General features: G+C 51.0%; 2 protein-coding genes across 2 annotated transcripts; both read right to left on the reverse strand.

Annotated features, from left to right (window-relative positions):
* Positions 1-491: 491 nt before the first annotated feature.
* On the reverse strand, positions 492-15,080 carry Z519_10633 (uncharacterized protein; the record flags this gene model as incomplete). Its single annotated transcript, XM_016768349.1, has 1 exon — positions 492-15,080. One exon carries the CDS (start codon positions 15,078-15,080, stop codon positions 492-494), a length of 14,589 nt encoding a protein of 4,862 aa, XP_016615256.1.
* A 585-nt stretch (positions 15,081-15,665) lies between these two features.
* On the reverse strand, positions 15,666-19,050 carry Z519_10634 (uncharacterized protein; the record flags this gene model as incomplete). The annotated part of the gene is made up of 3 exons (XM_016768350.1): positions 15,666-16,833; positions 16,883-18,518; positions 18,567-19,050. The coding sequence occupies 3 exons, from the start codon at positions 19,048-19,050 to the stop codon at positions 15,666-15,668; spliced, it is 3,288 nt and encodes a 1,095-aa protein (XP_016615257.1).
* Between the last annotated feature and the right edge of the window lie 1,403 nt (positions 19,051-20,453).

Below are 20,453 nucleotides of genomic sequence, written 5' to 3' on the forward strand. Positions count from 1 at the left end.
GCCGTGTCTTCGCCCCCTGCAGGCTACATGTAGTGAGGCTGCCAGTGGCGGAACTCTCCAAAGTTCGTTTCCAGCCCCTGATAGAGAATGGCAAGTATTTTGACAGAGTCACGATCCGACCCCTCGTATTAGAGCTGCGCCTATACAGGAGGTGCGGCAAGGAAAACAGACTGTAGATTTGGCCGGTCCAAGGGCGTACACGACTTTGAATTTTGAGTTTGAATTCATGTTCCCACATCTGGCGCAGAACAGTGATTGTTGGGAGGGCTACGAGGTAGTCATGATATCGGTGCATATTGAACGGATTACGCGATTAGTGACTCGTCTCTCACGTATATTAGGGGGCGGTTGTCCTGGCGCCATTCTAGTTGTCAACTCGTGTAGGATACTACATAGATGGACATGAATGAATGCCTGTGCTTGAACCATTAATCTACCTGCCCGTTAGGCAGGTAGGCTAGACATCGAATGCCTATCTATCAATCTACCCATCAACCCTGGACATCAACGACACTCCCAAACCATCCTTTCAACGCGGTCGCCAGGACGCTGGGCAGATCTCTAACATCCCTGACGATGAGGTAATACGGGAAGGGGAAGCCGTCAAGGTACCTCTTTGTACGGACCCTCATTTCCGTTATTGCTCCCACTTCTTTGCCTGATGCAGAAGAGCTACTAGCAGTGTTGTCGGGCTCGAAAATGGCCTCTTTGAGATCGAGGATGCTCTCCTCGCCGGCATCGACAATGACAAAGACAATCACGATGCGCTCCTGGTCATGCGCCTGCCGGACCATTCTCGCGATGCCGTCGTGGTCCGAACAGTGCCCGTCGCTCACAATGAGTTGTAACTGCCACTGCTCTTCCCCTCGTCCACCGCCTTGTCGTTGATTTTTCGCGTCCTGGAATAAGCGAATACTCTGTCTGAGCAAGCTCTTGACGTCCGTTCCTCGCTGCTCGAAGCTGAATGAGCGGAAGACGTTTGGGCCTGACTCGGCTGGCGAGAAGGGTTGACCGAACGGATGCGCGACCGTGATGGCTGGGGAGTCGCCAAATCCAATAACGCAGATCTCCCCGACCTCTAACATGGCCAGAGACTTGGTGAGCAGCGCTAGTGTTTCAAAAGCGAGGACGTCGGCGCCGGACTCGCTCATGGATTTGCTGTCGTCCACGGCGATCATGATCTGATAGTTCCGCTTACTGGGCACCGAACGACGCATCCATATCTTGTCTCTTTTGTAGTTCGATGCGATATACGGGATGATGCGTCTGATGTTGAGTCGCTTGCCCGTTCGATAGTCGCCGCGGAGCTTTGTGGCCGTCGTAGGTGAGAGAATCAGGCGAAGTTGTTCGGTGAGGAGGAGAGAGAATTCATGCGTGCTGGTCGAACATTGCTGCCAAAGATGAGCAGCGTTAGAACCGCTTGTAGGATGGACAGCTGGTTGTGCTTGATCGCTGCTGAGCTCGAGTTGTTCGATATCAGGCGATAAGTCATCCGAAGCGGTGTCGCCAGCATCGTGCTGGCCGGCAAATTCCTTATGCTGGGACTGATGGTCAGGGACGAAAGCTCCGGCCTCTCTGGTCTCTGTTGGCTTTGCCTGCGCCTTGAGTCGACTGAATCTCTCTGCAATATCTTCCTGCTCTTGCGGCTCCATGACATCGGGAAGTCGCGAGTCCTTGTCGATTGGCGCATCTTCATCTTCTATGGCTTTGCCTGGGTCAATATTCTGAGCCTGATCTGCCGCTGCAGCACCAAGAGCGAGTGCATTGCCCGCGTCTTCCTCTTGAACATGCTCGAAATCAACATCTGCCATGTCAATATCCATTTCCTCATCGCCTGGGTTTCGCTCTTCAGAAGCTGGCAAGATCTCGCGACGTTGATGCCATCGATCAAGGATGTCTGCCAACTGCTTCAACGATTGGTTCTGCTGATGTTCGAGGCTTTCTGACCGTCCAGCGCCACGTTCAAGGGCCCCTTTACCGGTCTTTCCTTGCTCTTCGTCTTCCAGAGCTCTGCCAGCTTGAGTTTCCCGAGGATTACACTCTTTGTCGGCTTTATTCATGCCCTCGACGTTCTGCCCAGCATCGACAATGTCCTGGGTCTCGTGCGCGGCTCCGGATTCTCCACCAGCAGTTTCTTTCAAATCGTGGACGGTGTCGTCTTCCCGGGTATGATGGTCGTCTTTCTTGTCGTCCTCGGCTTCTTCAGATTGATCCTCCATAATCTCGTCATCTCGAGCAACCGCGTCCTCGACTTGAGCCTCTTCTGCGTCAACCTCATCTTGACCGCTTTTCTCGTCGGAGTGTTTCTCTTGCTGTTCGGTCTCCTCAGTCTTCTCAAAATCGTCACTTTCGGCTTCCTCTCTGGGAATTTCCGTATCTGACAACTCATCCATACCATCATCTGATATATCATCGTTCTTAATCTCATCGTCACCGGCTAACTGTAGCTCCTCCGGAAGGTCCAGGGCCTTCTCTTCATCCACATCAGCATCCGTCTGTTGACCTTCAGGTCGTTCCCCTCCTTCATCTCGGTCTTCACCGGTTTCAGGTGCATCTTCTTCCTGCCCTTCCATCTCTTCCATCTCTTTTCCTTCGTCCTTGTTCCCATCTCCTGCAGTCTGCTCATCGGATTTCTTTCCCCTAACCTTGTCATTTTCCATCTCCTTGTCTTTCTCCGACTCGTTCTTGATGTCATCCCACAGTTTCTCGTCCACAACATCGGCATCAAGATCATCAACACTGCCTGTTTCTTCTTCGACATCGTTCTCCTCCTCGTCGCCAGACTGATCCTTGTTATCGCCTTGATCTGACAGTCTCTCGTCAGAGTCACCAATTTCGCCCTCAAGATCCTCATTGTCCATGTCAACTGCATCTTCTGTCTTCTCCATTTCTCCATCTCTCTCTTCCTTTTGCCCTTCCTGTGCAATTTCAGACAGATCTTCATCATCTTGGACATCTTTACTGATATCCTCTGCACCTTCCCCTTCACCCAACCCAGTTCCAGACTCTAGCTTACCTGTCTGCTCTTGGCCATCGGCCGGCTCTGAAGGACGACAGAAACCCTGTTTTGCAACAGCAGTGAAAGACCAGGCCAATTGTAATGCAAGTCGGGACGTCTCCAAGGACAGGGCAGCGTGACGCTTATGAAGATGCTCACATATGTAGAAATACTGATCGAGGATCGGCATTGCCACAAGTAACAATGTCTTCGCAGCTTCGAAATCCTCGGGCGCCAGATATTGAAGCTTCTGTGTCACTGAAGCCTGAAGTCGTCTGGTAATAGTGCTCATCTGCAGTGATCGCAGAGCCTCAACGATGTGCTTGTCCGACTTTGAAAGCCAACCTTGGTCTTCATCTGAGCTTGGCATCTCCATCTGTAGGGCAGACAGTCTTTGCAGCACCACAAAAACTTGGTCTATAACGTCTTTGAGGTTCTGATCCAGTTCTCGTACAGTGAAGTTCTGTTGATATATTTGCGTCCCGCTCGTTGGTTGTGACATTGTTTCGATCCAGGCCACAATTTGGCGGAGGAGATACTCGACTCGAGGCTCCTTAACCTGCCAATCCATCAGTTCAAACCTCAGTCGGGAAAGAAGTTCGGGGGCTTTGTCCAGCAGATCTTGTGAGGTTCTCCACGCCATTCCCGACGGTGCTTCGGGCAGATCAAGGATACTTAGTTTCAAGTCTGCAATTTGCTTTGCATAAGAATGCAGTGAGTCCAAACACCCGTTGATGTCAAATCCTCCATGTTCTGCTTGGAATCTTAAGATGCGACAGGCAAGATTCAAGATCTCCGCCAACCATGCAAGGCGCTCTTGTGCAACGCCGATGCTGTTAGCGGAGAGAGGAGATCGCACAATCGCGCCCGAGGACGAACACACGATGGACCTGAGCATTGATAACTGAGAACTCAGTGCTTTCATGTCGAATGCCTGCTGAGGATTTGCTTGCTCTTGGCGGATTGTCAAGAACAGCAAGCCCTCTAAAAGCCCAACAGAACGATTGATTTCTCCTTCAGTGAGGTCGTCCGAGTGATCCGTCCGAGCTGCGCGGACTTGAGGCATTATGTCAAGCAATTGGTGGAAGATAGCGCTGGCAGCAGACTCAGTTCGCGGAAGTTGGTTCACTGCCGAATCCGCCACCAATGCTAGAACACTGGCGCATGACGATTGCTTTTCAAGTTCAGAAGTTGGCAGATTCCTCCTGATTCCCATATGTATAACTGCTTTTAGTGTATCGGCGAGCAATCGTCTCTTTCTTTCTTGGAGATGGCGGACAAATCCAGCATTGTCCTCAGTCAGTCCTGGTGGTGTCTGGGTTTTCAGCTGTTTTGATGCTTCAACTAAGTCTTGTCGGAAGGACGCAATCTCCAAATGAGCTTGAAATCCAGTATTCTTTGACTTGTACACATGTTGCATGCTTTTAACTGCGGCCAGTGGTTGAGTAAGGCGCTCAGGTCGTATATGCCAATCTTCAACCAGCAGGCGGCATCGTCCCAGAGCAGCAGATACTAGCGCATCGTCGTAGTGAGGCTGCGAAAGGTCTGTCACGGCATCTGCTCGTGAGTTCTGCGCTAAGTCTTCTGGCGCATTGAACACAACCGCCTGGTTGAGCAGGACGCGATATTTTCGTACTATTTTGAACAACTTGTAGTGTGATCGGCGTGCGCTTTCGCGGAGTGCAGTGACGTTTGCATCCTTCCAACTTGCGAGTTTGATCTGCTCACTCAAAGCCTTCTCGAGCCCAACCCGACCGACACGTAGCGCAGCCTCGACGCTAACCTCGTATCGGCGATAATGTGCAATGATATTTTGAACACAAGCGGCAGCTGTTCTGAGGTGCTGACGGGTATTTGCCAGGCACTGCATAGTCTTGTTGAGCGTCTCGAGCAGTCGCAAGCGCGGAGAGTATTGACCTAATGTCGTCGACTTGAGAAACTCCTGCAGTGTTTGGACCAGATCCCGTTGGTATGAGAGGTTCCCTCCGTCAGTGCTGTCTAGATTTCTGCAGTTGTAGATTATGGCCTCATATGCGATGAAGTACCAGGCTTGTGCGTCTTCTTCGTGTTTATGCTTTTCCTCATCCAGAAGCCTTGACCAAGACAAAAGCTCCAGACGTCTCCAGCTAATGACCAATGACGATAGCCGCTCGACAAGTGCGCTGACGGACCACTCTCTGCTAGCAATACTTTGCCACTGCGACACAATCTCGTACAGCTTCTCTGTCTTGGTGAGAAGCTTGGCGACAGGATCACCGAGGCTCAGATTGAGTACTTCGGTGCAGAATGACAAGACCTCCGCTGGAACAGCATGCTCAGGCCACTTTTCCTGAATGATGTTGAATGTCGATTGGATCTCTTGCACTAGATCTAGCAGCTTCTGACTCTGCTCGTTGTCTGAGTCAGTGTATATGTTGAAGCCGCGAGAACTTTTATCGCCGCTGAACTCGGTCATTTTAGCCTCCATCTGCAAGAAGATGGCAGGTAAGAGATCCGTAAAGGAAGTGCCGGTGCCTCCACCACCATCACGACCAGCTTTCAGTAGTAACTCTAATGTAGAGAGAATGAACGCTTCGATAGCTTCTTGTGGATTCCGTTCAGTGTAGATCGTCTGATGCAGCATACTGAGTCGTACTGCCGTCCCGCGAGCATCGAATTCCTTTCGGTGCCTGTCCGATGCCACGTCCAGGCCTTCGAACAGTGGAAACATCTCATCCAGCTCTCGATTTTCGCCTTCTTCATCTTCGACTGGGTCCCCGCGGTAAGTGTAGTAGCGAGATCTCGTCGCAGCATCAGCCCGGTCTTGCGTCAAACGGCTTTTCCATTCGAAATAGAAGCTGTCAACAATGTCAAGGAAGCCCTCGATGGGGATCCAATCTTGCTTCCCTGTTAGAGCAGTTCTCACTCCAACAAGCTCAAGCCAGTGAGATTTGATCTCTGAAGACGAGGCATTCAAGAGTTTCCAATCTTGAACAGCGCCAGGAGTGACTGCCAGGGGAGGGATGCTCATGACAAGCTCACGAACCGCGCTAGGTGCACTGCCTTGGGTCTTCTCTCTTATGCCAAGCTCCAAGCCAAGATACAAGCCTTTCAAAAACCATAGAATTGGCTTTACAAAGTCGTCGAACGCTCGATGAGAGCTTTCTAACCGCTTAATAATAGCCCTCAAGTTGGACATTCCTTGTTGGTCAGACCATTGTTCGATCCACTCTGCACTGCCTGGTCGCGCTCTTTGAACCGCTTGAACATCCCGGTGATCAAGCACAACACTAACAATTCTCGTGAAGATCTCTTGAAGCTTGAAGAATTCCTCTTTACCGGGTCTGATCACTGCGGTTGGCTGAGAGACTGAACCTAATTCGAGCAGCTGTTGCTGAAGAATACGAATGACGAGAGCTGTGTCCGTTCCCGTCACACACTGGTGAAATTGCTTTTGCCCCTCAATTCTGGATTCCAACTCAACGACTCGGCATTCGTGGAGATGATGCGCAATGATCGGGTACATTGCGGGGTCTAAGGGCTCGTCAGGCACCATAAGTATCAGCCCGGCAAGGGACAAGCTAACAAGGCATGTTTTCAGGTGCTGAGGACCCCATTTATCCTTGTCTTGCAGTTGCAGTAGGACAGGGTGGATCAGTCTGACATACACATCTCTGAAAGGTTCGTGGCTTTGCCCCTGTAGAAAGACATCGTTGCTCGGGATGGCAGATAACTGAGAAAGATCTGGTGTTCCTCCTTCAGGAAAGCATGCCCTTGCCTCGCACGTCAAGAGATTATAGAAGGAAGACATCAAACCTCCTAGGACCGACCGAATATCAACGGCAACCTGGGAGATGGAGCCCTCGAGTGAGCAGGTATGGGACGCCAATGCTTTCGTTAGCTCTCCTAGCTCCTCTTTTGCATGGTTCAGTATGCCTAGAGGCTGTTGTTGTATTGATGACAGCTGCCTTATCAGTTCCATCCCAATGGAGCCATCGTCCACCAAAATATCAGCATCAAGGAATGCGAGGCGGACCAGTGAGCTAAGCCCAGCGTTTTCGTGTCCGACAACAAGGGATTGTGTTTCATGCTGAGGCACAAACATCGCCAGATTCTCTAGATCTGGCTCGTCCGCCTCACGCTTCTGCAATTTGACCGCATGTTGAATGAACCTGAATACTTGTTGAAACTTTCCCTCAAAAAAAACCTCCTTCGTTGATTGCTCCTGCAGTCTCGCCACGGCTTCGTGAAGATCCGGCATCAAGGCCTCTGGCTCTCCTGACTCGACGATCGACGTATACACATTTTGCAATCTTAGCCTCAAACTTGAGAGTGAGTTGCGAGGTTGCTGCAAGGAGCGACATGCAAGGTCAAATCTACCAATGAGCTTTTCCAATGCAAGTTGACAGTTGAGTTGTTGCCATGTGGCAGCTGTCTTGGGCCGGAAGGTTTGCCACATAAGTTGAAGACCGAATCCAGTGTTCAGCCTACCCTTGTAAGCAGACAAGGTCTCCAGGCACCGTGATAGTTGAGGAGCGATCTCGGGAACGCTTCGCCGAACAAAATGAACCAGGTCGTCTCCGACTCGTAGGTATGCCTGCAAATAAGCGATGTCGATCGTTTTCGCGTCACAGAGGAGGAGGAGCTCCTGAGTAAAAATGAAAATTCTTTCTACTCCTTCCAACAAATCTAGCTTCCTCATTGCGTTGATCTCTCTTTGAAGAATTTCAGACATCGAGGAAATCACAAGATTGCCGAAAGCCGTAATGTTCGGCACTGTATCGAATGCTGCTCTCTTTGCAGCAGAAGCTGATCGTTCAAGAACTGCTCCAGCTCGGGTTGATGCGTCCTTCAAGAGTGAAGTGATTCCTGCCATCCGCCGTGCTACGTACCAGTACCTGGTAAATAGCTCCGTGAATGGAGTCTCCAGAAACCCTCTCTTGGAAAATCCACCAAGCAAGATCAGTGGCTCATTAAGAACGAGCATTTGTGGACACCCGTTGCTTGCAGAAAGCTCCAGAGAATCAAACATTTGGTACAGCTTTTCCACGTCGAAGAAATTTCTCTTGCTGATCTCCAGCTGCAGTAAGCGATCAGCTTCAGCACCAGGCAAGGGGCAATCAGCATTTGAGATCATCCTCATGTCTTTAAGATTGAGATTGTCAGCCGCGGCTTCGATACTGTGCGCTTGTGGAATTTGGTCAGCCATCTCTGACAATTGCCTCAAGCGAGTGAGAGCAGAAGCAATCGGATACCGAATGGGAGCCGCATCAAAACTCCCGGGTCCATCAGGCATAAAAATTTCAAGCGATCGATTTCTCATCGCCCTCGAAAGCTCTCCATAGCGCGGGTCCATGGTGAGGAATATCCTGAAATTTGGATGTGGTTCAATAATTCTCGTACTGGTGCTCCCACTATGTTGCTCGCTGATCACAAGTGATCCACCTGGTTCGAGCAATGAATTCAGCCTGTCCAGGACGGATGGATTGCACAAATTGGCATTTTCCAGCAACAGCCATGAACCCTTCTCGATAGCATCGACGAGAATGCCATCGTTCCATACGAACCGGAAACTCGATTGATCGACTGAATCGAGAATAGTCGAAAACACTTCGACTTGTGCCCGAAGTTCCGGCAAAATAGCTAATAAATTTGGTATGGCTGCTCGAAGATCAGGGATCTCTAACTCATCGCCCTCGAAGAGTTGCCATAGCCTCAATAGTTGGACCTGCGCTGCTCCGTCGGACTTATTTGTAAAGGACGATGCGATTCGTTGTCGGAGCACTTCTCGTATTCTAGTATGGATCTTGCTGACATCGCGACGGGTGTCGTATTGGTCGAAACCTCCCACGAGGTCTACAGTGTCCACATCAGAGTTCATCGAAAATTCGACGAGCTCGACTCCCGCCGCAGCCGCGAGATACCGTATGAGAGTTGTTTTTCCGGAACCTGAAGGTCCAGCCAGAATCACAGGCCAATTTTGTTTGACAGCTATGATGATAGAATTCGATGCGGGAAGTTGTCGGACGGAGGGAGTTATATTCGGCGCTTCAGTTCTTTGCAAGATCGAATCCCTAGAGAGAAAAGCGTTGCCGACTTGAAGAAAGGTTTCAGTTATATTGTTATAAAAGCTTTCAGGAGTTGTGGAGGTAAGGCTGGATTCGGCTCCCTTCAGGATCAGGTTTCTTTGAGTAGGGGTGCGGAAGCGCCCTGTCACAATATTGCGAAGATGGTAAGACGAGGGAAGTGTCGGCTGATCTTTGCACAGTCGCAACCATCGGCTCACGTCACGGAGGTTCAATTCCCAAGGTCCTCCATGCGCAAAGGCTGGACCTCGAGCAATGGCCCGATTAAGCTGTGTGACTGTATTGATCACGTTCTCGAGTTGATCGGCATCAACGTCTGGGAACCTGGACGCGCAAATGCGGACCAAATCCACACGTTGAAAAGAATCTGCATAAACGACCGTGAATCGGTTGACGAAGGAAGCCGGGAGCCCTTTACGGCCTCCGCCTTGATGATGAGGGTTTTGAGCGGCAAACAAGGTGAAATCTGGATGACAGACGAACGATTTATCCAGTTCCGCAATATAGACTTCTCGACGATGATCCAAGCAAGCATTCAGGCCTTCCAAAACCGATTGCGATGCCAGGTTCATTTCATCGAGGAGGACCCATCCACCGGATTGCATGGCTTTCAGCAGAGGACCGTCTTGCCATGAAAACTTCCCTACTCCCTCATTCTCGGAAGGAGCATCTGCCCCGAACAAGTCCATGAGGTCCGTCTGGTCGGACAAGTTAATTCGGGTAAATTCCCTTCCGCAAGCTTGTGCAAGAGCCGTCACTATTGCTGTCTTGCCCACACCGGGGCTGCCTTCCAACAGAATCGGCCTTGTCATCTGCAAAGCGCGGATGATCCTCATCGTATTTTTTGATGTAGTGGGAGCGTCGAAAACGAGATCGGTTGTCTGCTGTGTCGTATGTTCTGTTCGAGGTAGGGAGAATTGACCAACAAAGAGGCGTTCACTGGTAGAGGAGAGGTCGGGAGTTCTGTTATAGATCTCAAAAACATCAAGACCCACCAGATTTTGTAAGTGATTTAAGCAATCTTGTCTTGACTCATTCAAGTCCCTTGCGCCCATCGAAGTCAATCCGGCTGGGTTTGCACCGATGGAGTCAACGTAGACCAGGAACGCACCATGCACAAAGGCAAAGTCCTCCCCTAGTGGCACAGCATGGTTGATAAAGTCTGCCCATGCTAATAGATCTCGCAACCCTATGCTTTTGGATGTCGTGTTATGGAACTCGTTACGAAACCAGGTAGCAAACTTAAGCATCTTCTCGGCCAAGTCACCTCTCCTTATTCGCAGCTTATTCTGAATAATTGGCAAGACGTCTGCTTCTTGTGACAAGGAAGGCACCCAGATCTCAGTTAACCGATTTCGGAGTGCCGCCGACAGCTCTCTTTTCCCGTAGTCCCCTCCCGGATTCATAGTAGCTAGGAATTGAAAACTTGGATGCGCGACGACGAGATTGTCGACAGAGCCCTTTTCTGCCAGTAAGATTGTCCGAGATGGCTCTAGGACACTGTTCAAACGCTCGAGAACGGAGTCTTCAGCCAGAGATATCTCGTCAAGCAAGAAATATTCTCCTCTTTTCATGGCTCGGACGAGGCTGCCATCGTTCCAGGCAAACAGGGCTTCGTATGCCCCGATGCTGGATCGGACTTGCTCGACAAAGTTGGGATCATAGCCGGAGCAATCCAATCTTTTGAATGCTTCCACAATTTCGCTAACATCTAGGTCTTCGGTCAAGATGCCCTCGGGCCTGGAACGAACCAGGGCTTGCCAGCTCGCCCGTACGTTGTTGGCAAGCTCGGATCGATTGCGAATTGGTCGCTGAGAGCCAATAAGGTCGCCAGTTTCGGTATTAGTATGTGCATTGTAGATATCGAGTGGCTTTCCGGCCGCTGCGGCAATCACTTGAGAAATTTGGGTCTTTCCGCAACCAGTCTCGCCGACCAAGAGGACCGGCTCTCTATTCTTCAGTGCTTCAGCTACAAGAACGAAAACTCGTCTCATGGCCGAAGTCCAGACAATCGAACCATGCCGCTGAACAGAATGCGGGATCTTCGACATCCCATACAGAACCTTCTCATCAATAGCAACTTTGATGGTCTCCTCGATAATGTTCCTGACCACGGCACGCTCGGCGGGTTCTCTTACTCGTTCAGCCAGGAGCATGAACCCGTGATATGCCAACTGCTGCCAATCATCCACAGGTCTTGAGGCCCATCGAAACAGATCCCGCAAGGTGGCAAAGCTGTTACGCTGTTCAAATAATCTAGAGGATTGCCTGAGAAGAGACAGCTTCTTGTAAACAGCGACAATTTTGGTGCAAAACGATGGAGCGATCTGAGCCCGTTCTCGAAGTATTATTTCCAACTCGTCTTCAGGGATGTCATCAAAGTGGATTTCAAGAAAACGATTTCTGAATGCCCGAGAAAGTCGCTTCCGCCCTCCGTACAGGCCAGCCGGATTCTGTGTGGCGAAGAGCATGAAGTTAGGATGCGGTCGGACCATTTCCTGAGACTCCGGAATGAGGAGCTCTCTGTTATCATCAAGCAACCGATTCAGGGCTTCGAGCACGTCGCTTGGGGCCAGATTCAATTCGTCGAGCACGATCCAATGGCCAAGACGTAGCGCATCCACTAAAACACCTTCTCGGAATACTAGTTTGCCGTCGGTATCTGATGTATAGCTGCCCAAATACTCTTGAAGATCCGTGTGCTCATGGTTGTTGATCCTGACAAATTTGTTGCCAGACAATTTTGCGAGATATTCCACCATGCTGGTCTTCCCAGCCGATGTCGGTCCTTGTAAGAGAATTGGAAAGCGTCGCATAGAGGCAGCGCGGGCCAAATTGAGCAAATTGCGTTCCACAGATGGCGTTCTGATATAGTGTGATTGGAAGTCAGGCGTCATGGGACCTTTCTTAACAAAGTGGTGTCTGAAGGCAATGTAATCCTCATCATGTGGGATCTTGGGTAGTTGACTGAAGAATGCCTTCCGATTCCTAACTGTTGAGAGCAAATGCTTTTCAACGGAGGGCAAAGCTAATTTTTCTGCTTCGTTGCTCAGTACTGTAAAAAAGCTCATTGCAAACCCTTCATACATTGCACGTCTTAAGCCGTGACTTGCACTGTATTGTGACGTGTATAACAGACACCGGACGAGCGACCGAATACTGAAATGTGGTGTTTCACCTGCCCCATCGGTAAGCTTGTGCGTTTCATTGAGCTTCTTCAAATCGAGATAGGAGTTTGCAAGGTCCAAGGCGGCTCGTTTGTCATTATCGAGCAGAGAGCCAAGATAGGTCTGAATTATCTTGGTCAAGTCCTCCAGATTATTGTCACCAGGGGGAACATATATCTCTGTAAATCGTGATCGCAAGGCAGGTGGAAGGTCTTTCTTTCCTGCATCCGTTGCCGGATTCATAGCAGCAAAGACTCGAAAGTTGGGATGAGCAACGAGAGTCTCAATGTTGCCCGCTTCAGCGAGTAGTAGTGACGGTTTTTCCTCATCACCATTGTGTAATAGACTGACGATATGATCTAGAGTGTCTGAGGGCGCCAAGTTGATTTCATCGAAGAGCACCCATCCGCCCTCTCGGACCGCTTGAACCAACCTACTTTCAACGAAGGTGAAGGTGTGCGTCTTGTCGCCGCGATCAACAAACGTACGGATCTGCTTCAAACTTTCAGAAAATTCAGCCCACCTAGCGCGCAGGACATTGTATTTTGCAGTGTCCAGCTTGCGCTTCTTGCTTGCGTGGACGGACCCATCCGTGTTGACGGTCTCTGCAGGGTTGAGGGAGGCTGCTGCCATTTGAGTAGCTTGGTTCCACAGGATTATCAGTCTCGACCAGTTTTGCTTTGCAAATGCCTTAGCGAGAGCTATTTGGAATTTCTCGTTCTTTTTCGTAGAGAAGGTATCATCAAACAAGGCGTTGAACTTTTCAATCATGGGAAGGATTAGAGATCGAACTGTTACCGGCTTCAAACCCCCAACAAGGTCGCCAGCCTCGCTTTGTTGCGAAAGATTGACCACGGTGAGAGTTTGACCCAAGAGATTCGCAACGTATTGTACAAGAGTTGTCTTGCCAACGCCAGTTTCACCAACCAGAAGACAAGGTTCTGAGCAATCGGCACAGACAACAATACGGTCAAGGGTTCTCCCAGCCGAGGTGGTGAATGCAAAAGGAGTTCTGTTGGCCTGCCGACGGCGAATGGGAATCTTTTCAAGAGTGCTTCGGCCAACCTGCACCACGTCTTTGTCCTCGGAGACCGTTGGAAATGTTTCGTTCAGACAATACCGCATTTGCTGGGGGGATATATTCATTTCTGCGGCAATGCTCTCAGCTAACAATTCATGGAGTTCCTCATTGTTGAGGTAGCCTGCATAGCAGTCGACAGCATCCTTGAAGATGTGAAATGTTACCTGTTCGGGTAGAGCGGTCGACTTTGAAACCACCCCATAACGTCCCAATCTGCGAACTGTCCTTCTCAACAAATTGAGCAGATCTCTCAGGGAGGGCATGCGTGTCTGTAGTCTTTTCAGGGCATGATTTTCCTTATACAGACGAAGGAGTTTGCCGTGAACTCGCAGGATTGTGGTAACGAAGATACCTGCATCAGGATATCGAGAGTGAAGCAATGCCTCGACCTCTGCAGGTGGGTAGTTGATGGTTTCGACAGTGCTCCAAACTCGAGGATTGAGTAGCCACGAATGGCGAGAATTCGTAACGTGAGAAATCTGTCCAACAGATTCAACTGTTGCCAATATGCGAAAACCGTGCCTCGGGCGTACTTTTTGGTTACGACTAGGCAGGAACAGATCCCCCTTCTCGAGAATCGGGCGCAGCACTCCCATGACCTCGGAAGGTGCCCGATCAATATCTTCTATGAGAACCCATCTCCCTTGTTGCATGGCCTTGGTCAAAACACCGGGCTGCCAGGTGAATGACTTGCCGTCAGCCGAGGAAGTGTATATCCCCAGCAGACTCTTGGCGTCAGTTTGTTCGTTGAGGTGTAAAGTAATCATCGATGACGATTGATTCAGGAGCCTCGCGGCCTCATGAACTAAGGAGGTCTTTCCAGAGCCCGCCCGCCCCAGGATGAGAATAGGCTTCGAGTCTAACAAACACTTCCCGAGCTGCCGCAAATTGTACTTCGCCGTTGCCGTCAGGACGAAAGTGGAAGTTGGGGAGCATAGTGAGTTATCACTCCATAGCAGGTGAAGAACGCCGCCAATGTTGGTGACCCGCGGCGAGAAATTTTCAGTGACCAGGCTGCGCGCTTTTGAAGACGATGATGGTGATGATTGCCAGGACTTCTCAACATCCGTTAGCGTCCCGAGCAGATCTTTCCAGCGTCTCTCCTCCCAAAGCTTCAGCAGTCGATAGTCGATCCTTCGGCCTTCCCACTGGCCCCAGGCGGCTTCGTCGCCTACATACGTCTTGACCATTTTCTCTGAGAAAGCATCGGCAAAGTGCAGGATCATGCACAGACACTGGATAGCCAAGTACCTGACTGCCAAAGAGCGATGGTGTAGAAAAGATGATAAGAAGACAGGGGTAACGATATTGGTGAGCATGCGGCGGTCAAAAGAGAGAAGGCGAAAAAGAGCGAGCAGAAGTGGATATTCGATGTCGTCCCGAACCTCAGGCGAAGATCTTCCTAGATCCAACAGACGATGTCGCAAGTGATCTATCCGAAAAAGCGACGTGACGTGAGGGCGGAGATATGTAGCAAGTGGCAACACCCGAGCCAGACATGAAATGGTGTTGATAACATCCTTGAGATCAGCGGTGCGAGTAACACCTGACCACCTGGCGAGTAACTCGGGCAAGAGAGGCTTGTAGAGCGGAAAGAGCGCATCTGTGCATCGAGGATCTCGAAAAGCATCGGCCAGGGTCTCCAGATATTGGGATGCAGTTGACCTGATAATGATTGATCGGATTTCTGTTGGAAGTACTCGGAGAAACGGGTGGTCTTCACTGAGTTGCGCATCAGCCCATGAGCAGTATACTGCTATGTCTTCCATGGCGAAGCCTGATGCCGCAGCCTTCTTTCCCCCGCTTCAGATCTCGAGCATTGGAAAGGGGGAAATATAACAGAAGATCGTTGATGGAAGGGAAACTTCAAGATATGTTTCTTGGCAAGGCAGCGGCGACGAAAAATTTCAGGTGGCGCGAGGCTGTACAAGGCTGACACCTGCATCAACCAATCAGTGTAGAGAGACTCGTTTATCAAAAACAAACTGACATACGTAGGGTTCTCTCGAGGTTCATCTCAGGAAGCAGGTGGCCGAAGGTATCACTGCTATCTCTAAATCCCCGAGAATAACATATCAAAGCCAGTGGATTTGGCAACTGCAATACTATGCACTAAGCAGGGCGTAAATCTATGGAATGTCGATTCGACCGCTGTCATCAAGCCGCTTCTGTTACATTGGGTATAATTTTCCAAAAACATATCGAACCGCTCAACTTTTGGGCTGCTGTAGCAAGCTCATCCTCTTGAAACAGGGGGCTCTCTCTTCGCTGGTCTTGAACAAGCAACATAATCAAGAAAATGTACATGCACATATGGGAGAAATTTGTACATAGAATCATGTCATAAGGCCTCATTACTCTTCAGTCAGAGCGTCGTCGCCTGTCTCCCTCCATTCTCTCGACTGCTCCGTGAGTCTCTTGACCCCGGTGACCCGCTCTGCCCATAAAGATTCGGATGCAGTTCGGAAGGTATAAGCCCGTTGGGATGATATCACCCCTATCGCTTGGAGGACTGCTTTGCGAGAGTCGCGTGAGAAGACGGCAGGGTGGTTGATCCATTCGAGACTAGCTTCGATATCGGCGTCGAGAGCATTCATGATCGTGTGGTCAACGTTGGTGGAGCGTGGAATAGGTGTACTAGTGTCTGAATGGGGACTGTGGTCGCGGCCCTGGTCTGGCGTTGCAGCTCTGGGGCTCCCTGCCTTTGACTGCGGGCTGTGTCGTTTGTTGACCGGATGGGCGGCAGCCGGGGGTAGGGGAGGAAGACCCCCTTTCCCCAATCCTTTGAGAATGGTCCTTGTTTCGTTTAGAAGGTGATGCGCACGCTCATGTTGACCACGCTGGACAAGAGTGAGGGCGCGGCTCAGCATGTCGGACGTCAACAACTCCATACGCCTTTGAACGATGGACGGATGGGGAGGGATGGGAGGCGTTGGCGGCCTTCCATTCTGGCGAGAACGTCGATTCGAAGGTAACATGGTGATGGTTAGCAGCGATGGCCGGGGTAATTGCACCATGGATCCTTCTCGATGGAGGTCGCCAAAGGACAGATCGGCCTGGAGCAATGGCAATTCCTCGACGCTTTGAATCCGCTGGTCATCCGTATCGAGTGAGCCACCGAGAGCTTCGAGACCAGACACTATAGATTCCCAAGCATCCTGTGGAGCAGGCTCTGAGGTCGATGTATCCGGGTCTATCACCAACTGCACCAATACATCTCGTTTGTCGCCAAAATGCAAGTCTCCCAAGCTCGCTTCAGCGTCTCGGCCGGTGGCTCTCTTGGTCGTCTGCAGAGCACCGTTGATCTTAACAAATTTTGCGGGGGACCCTTCAGGCAACTTGAGCTTCAGCTTCACGTTCTGGTGAGATATTGATTGAAGGGCGCCTAGTACACCGCCAGCACATTCGCGAAGCATCATCCAGTCCTTCACGTAAAGATACGATGCTTTTGTGCGGCTCGACAATTCAAGCATACTCTCCGGTTTATGGGTAAGTCCGAGACCAAACGAGTAAATACCGACCCTGTTGCGGTTAGCAGAGACATAAACAAGAGATAAGGGGGCAAGCTTACTTTGCAGCTTCGGCTCTCTGAACAACGAAATCCACGCCTTCCATTTCTGAAGTCGAGGAATCGCTGATCAAGAGGATAGTCGAGATTGGATTTGCTGCTTTGCGTTGCATCAAGAGATCCATTGCCACGTTGGCACCATCAACCACGTCCGCGCGTAAACTCTTCTGTCCGACGGGACGGATCGAATTAAGGACTTTGTTCCATCCACTCCAAGTCTTGGTGGTCATTCCAACAACTGGTACTCCCCCACCACTTGAACCAAACGTAACGAGACCCATCCGGTCCCGGTCGCCCAAATTGTGAACCAGGAAGCGCAGCGTATCCCTCAACAAGGTGATCTTCAGACCTTGCATAGAAGATGATACTGGAATGACGACAACAATGTCGATCGGTACATGGAGCGATGGAGGAACCCGCCTGTCGACAACATTCTTTGGCACAGAATATTCCGTGGCTGCTGTAGTGGCCGACCTTGGGCCGCCGTAAGACGATGCAACGGACGGTACACGTCGGACATTTCTGTTCTGACGGCCATACTCTTCTTCATCGGTGCCCGAGGTATCTGGTTCGTAGTCTGGATTGAAACGCGGTGAGGGTTCCGTGGCGTGTAGGTCTCGCAAGGCTCGTTGCCAGATTTCCAGCTTGTCTCGGTCCTGAAACAAAAGATGGAAAGTTGGCAGCTCTGCGACTGACAGATTCAGGGTCAAAATGCACTCGTCTGGAGATGCATGTACTTGGCGCAAGTGTTTCTTGATCAGAATAGAGCCTTTCAAAGTACACCTCGTCAGTTTGCGCCCGGATTCGGTTATCAATGGAGGCTGGGCGTTCTTCTTCTCTTTCACGCAAATGAGCATCTCCCCGAATAGATAACACTCAAGCTCTTGCCACGAGTGCCGGTCTTTGCCAACTCGGATGACACTATGCAAACGTAGCTTTCCAAATCTCTGAAATTCAAGCCCGTGCCAGTTATCCACACGCATTCTAAGCTCTTCGGTAATTTCGTCGAGGATCTCTGAAGGTTCGTACGCGAGAGGTGCCTGCTGAATGTCTTGGTGCCTATGCATTGCTGGAATTCCGACGCCAGAGTCGCTGGGGAGGGGAGGAACCGGGGGCGTATTCTGCATTTCATCCAATTGTCCATGGAATTTGCCTTCGGGGACTTCAATGGTAACGAGACATGTGACGGTCTGCTGCTGGCGTGATCGAGTCAACGTTGGATACTCACTGCGAACCGTGACAATGGGGACCGGGATAGGTTGCTTCATGTCTTTGATTTGAGTTCCTGGTACAGTGGTTTCCATGGCGTGAAGATCATAATCATGCTTTCGTGGATGGCCGGCGTGGTCATTGGCATAGTCGGTTGAGGAGGCATTGCCGCTGTCATTGCGTGAATGAGTCTGTGATCCGTGAAGTCCATGACCGATGCCGAGGCGTTCTATGCGCATCCTTTGGCTGTCTCGACTGTCTCGGTTGGTGTTCTCGCGGGTGAGTCTCTCGCTCATTCCCTGTGAACTGTAGGCGTCATCCTGGACAACTTGTCTGCTGCCGGCCTCCCAAGGCATGGGTGTGTTTTGCGAGCTCCTTGGTGAAGATACATCTTTAGAGGCGACGGCTCGAACCATATTACTCAACTTGGCTGTGATCTTGTTAGGAGCGATCTAGCGGGCAGGCAGGTGGTACCTACTTAGATCCAGAATGCTGCCGCCACGGAAGGAATCCAGGCTCAATGGAGCGTCACATGTTGGGCAATATTGCGAATCCGAGTCTCGGATGTATTCGTAGAAGCAAGCCTCGTGAGCGACGTGGCCACAGGAAAATTGTAGAACCCTCTCCCCTCTCAATGTATGCTCAAGAAGCTCTTCACAAGCAGCGCATTCCCCTCCAACAAACGTCCTTTCTCGTCGTGAACGTGAGCGGTCGGAATCGAGCATGCCGGCCATGGGATGCCCAGCTCCGGGGACGCTTGTCGTGGGCGAAGGAGGAGGTCGTTGTTCCCGGGTCCGTGGACGACGGTCGTTTGGAGTATGCGGCCTTCCCAGGGTGCCCGAAGAAATACTAGATTGCTTGAAGGTCGAATGTTGGGAAGCGCCGCCCAGTGATGAGCCCGCGCGAGGAGGAAACCCGTCGTGACGGGCTCGCGAGACTTGGTCTGGGAAGTATAAAACCATGAGTCAGTCCTATCTCTCCTCGCTTTGTTTTTGCTGAGACAGAAAGTCTTTCAAGCAACACTGGAGAGGGTGCCTCGGCCGCAAAAGAAGCAATATCGCTAGAGGTCTTACAGTGGGCGGGTTTCGAATCGTTTGTGCTTGTCCGAGACCTTGATCGAGGACGATTGAGAAGTCCCAACTCGTAGAGGTTTTCGGTGGTCTCTCTGGACACCGCGGCGCTGGAGAAGGAACGATCGTGTTTGGTCATGGAAAAGAGATGCCCGACTGGCAGTGCTCTTCCCTCTAGCGTCAGACCAATTTCATCAAGAAGGAAGATCCTGAGAGAACTAGGGGAGATCGGTAACCACGTGGAGGCCTTTCAATTTTGTTTCCTCAGTGGGCACTCGGGAGACGGGGATATGAGATGGAATCAGAGGGGGGTTACAATGGCTAGAGTATAGTATTGCACTTGGATGCTGCTGGGGGACTTGAGGAAGTAGGACTTACCGGTGCAAATTGGTGGATGCTGCCTCTTTCTCTCAAAGTCAAACTGGCTCTGTGGGGGCATTCTGGACCGTGACCACGAGCACCCTAGCATTGAGACCATGAGGCAGGATCCCTTTGGACCAGTTGAACCGGCGCGGTGGGGGAATCCCATGGCGCAACACAGTGTGGATCCCTGCATTTGGACGGCGGATGTCATGTAAAGACAAGTTCCTGGGGGGGTTGTAACCGTGCTCCAGTGTGGAATCTCAAAGGGCCATGGTCGAGCGACGGCGCTGAGAGGTCTTTGGAGGTCTTGGACAGGCCCCGTACCTCCATACAGGCACCGGGATGGGGATGGTGTTGCACCGAGCGCCTGGAACCATGCCTCTGTAGGAAAGTCATAAAGCCGGCGTCTTGGAACCAGCATTAGGCGCATTAGAGCCAGAAACCAAACTGCCCCCCAGGCTACCCCTTTGAAGCCTATTAGAAGGCCTTTCGGAAGATGCCACAGATGCCAATGCTGCATGATGTCCGGGCCCTGGCGGGGCAATGCAGCTGTTCATTCGAGGGCCTTCTTGGGGAGGGCGTTGTTTGCGTTAGGGATCTGCGTCCAGGCCTTCCTTAGAGGGTAAAGAACCAAGAGGAAATGTTGACGTTACCTGGGGGTCTCAAGCTACCTTTCCGGCTCTGCCCTCGACTCTGGAGCGTCAGAACCCAAGCCTGAGTAGCCTCGGTTTCGACAGCTGTGACAGCTGTGACACCTGTCAATGTGCCCGCGGCAGCAGGATCTCACGTCGCGAGCGGCCACCCCCATGACAGATCAAGGAGACCTTCGTAAAATTGTTCCCACAAGGATTCTCCTTGTACCAGGTACAAAGCACACATACCTAGGTAGGCAGTACAAGCATGTCAATGATGGTGGCCCTTTGTCGACGTTG

The sequence above is a fragment of the Cladophialophora bantiana genome (assembly GCF_000835475.1).
Source record: "Cladophialophora bantiana CBS 173.52 unplaced genomic scaffold supercont1.19, whole genome shotgun sequence".
In the NCBI taxonomy this organism is placed as follows: Eukaryota; Fungi; Ascomycota; class Eurotiomycetes; order Chaetothyriales; family Herpotrichiellaceae; genus Cladophialophora; species Cladophialophora bantiana.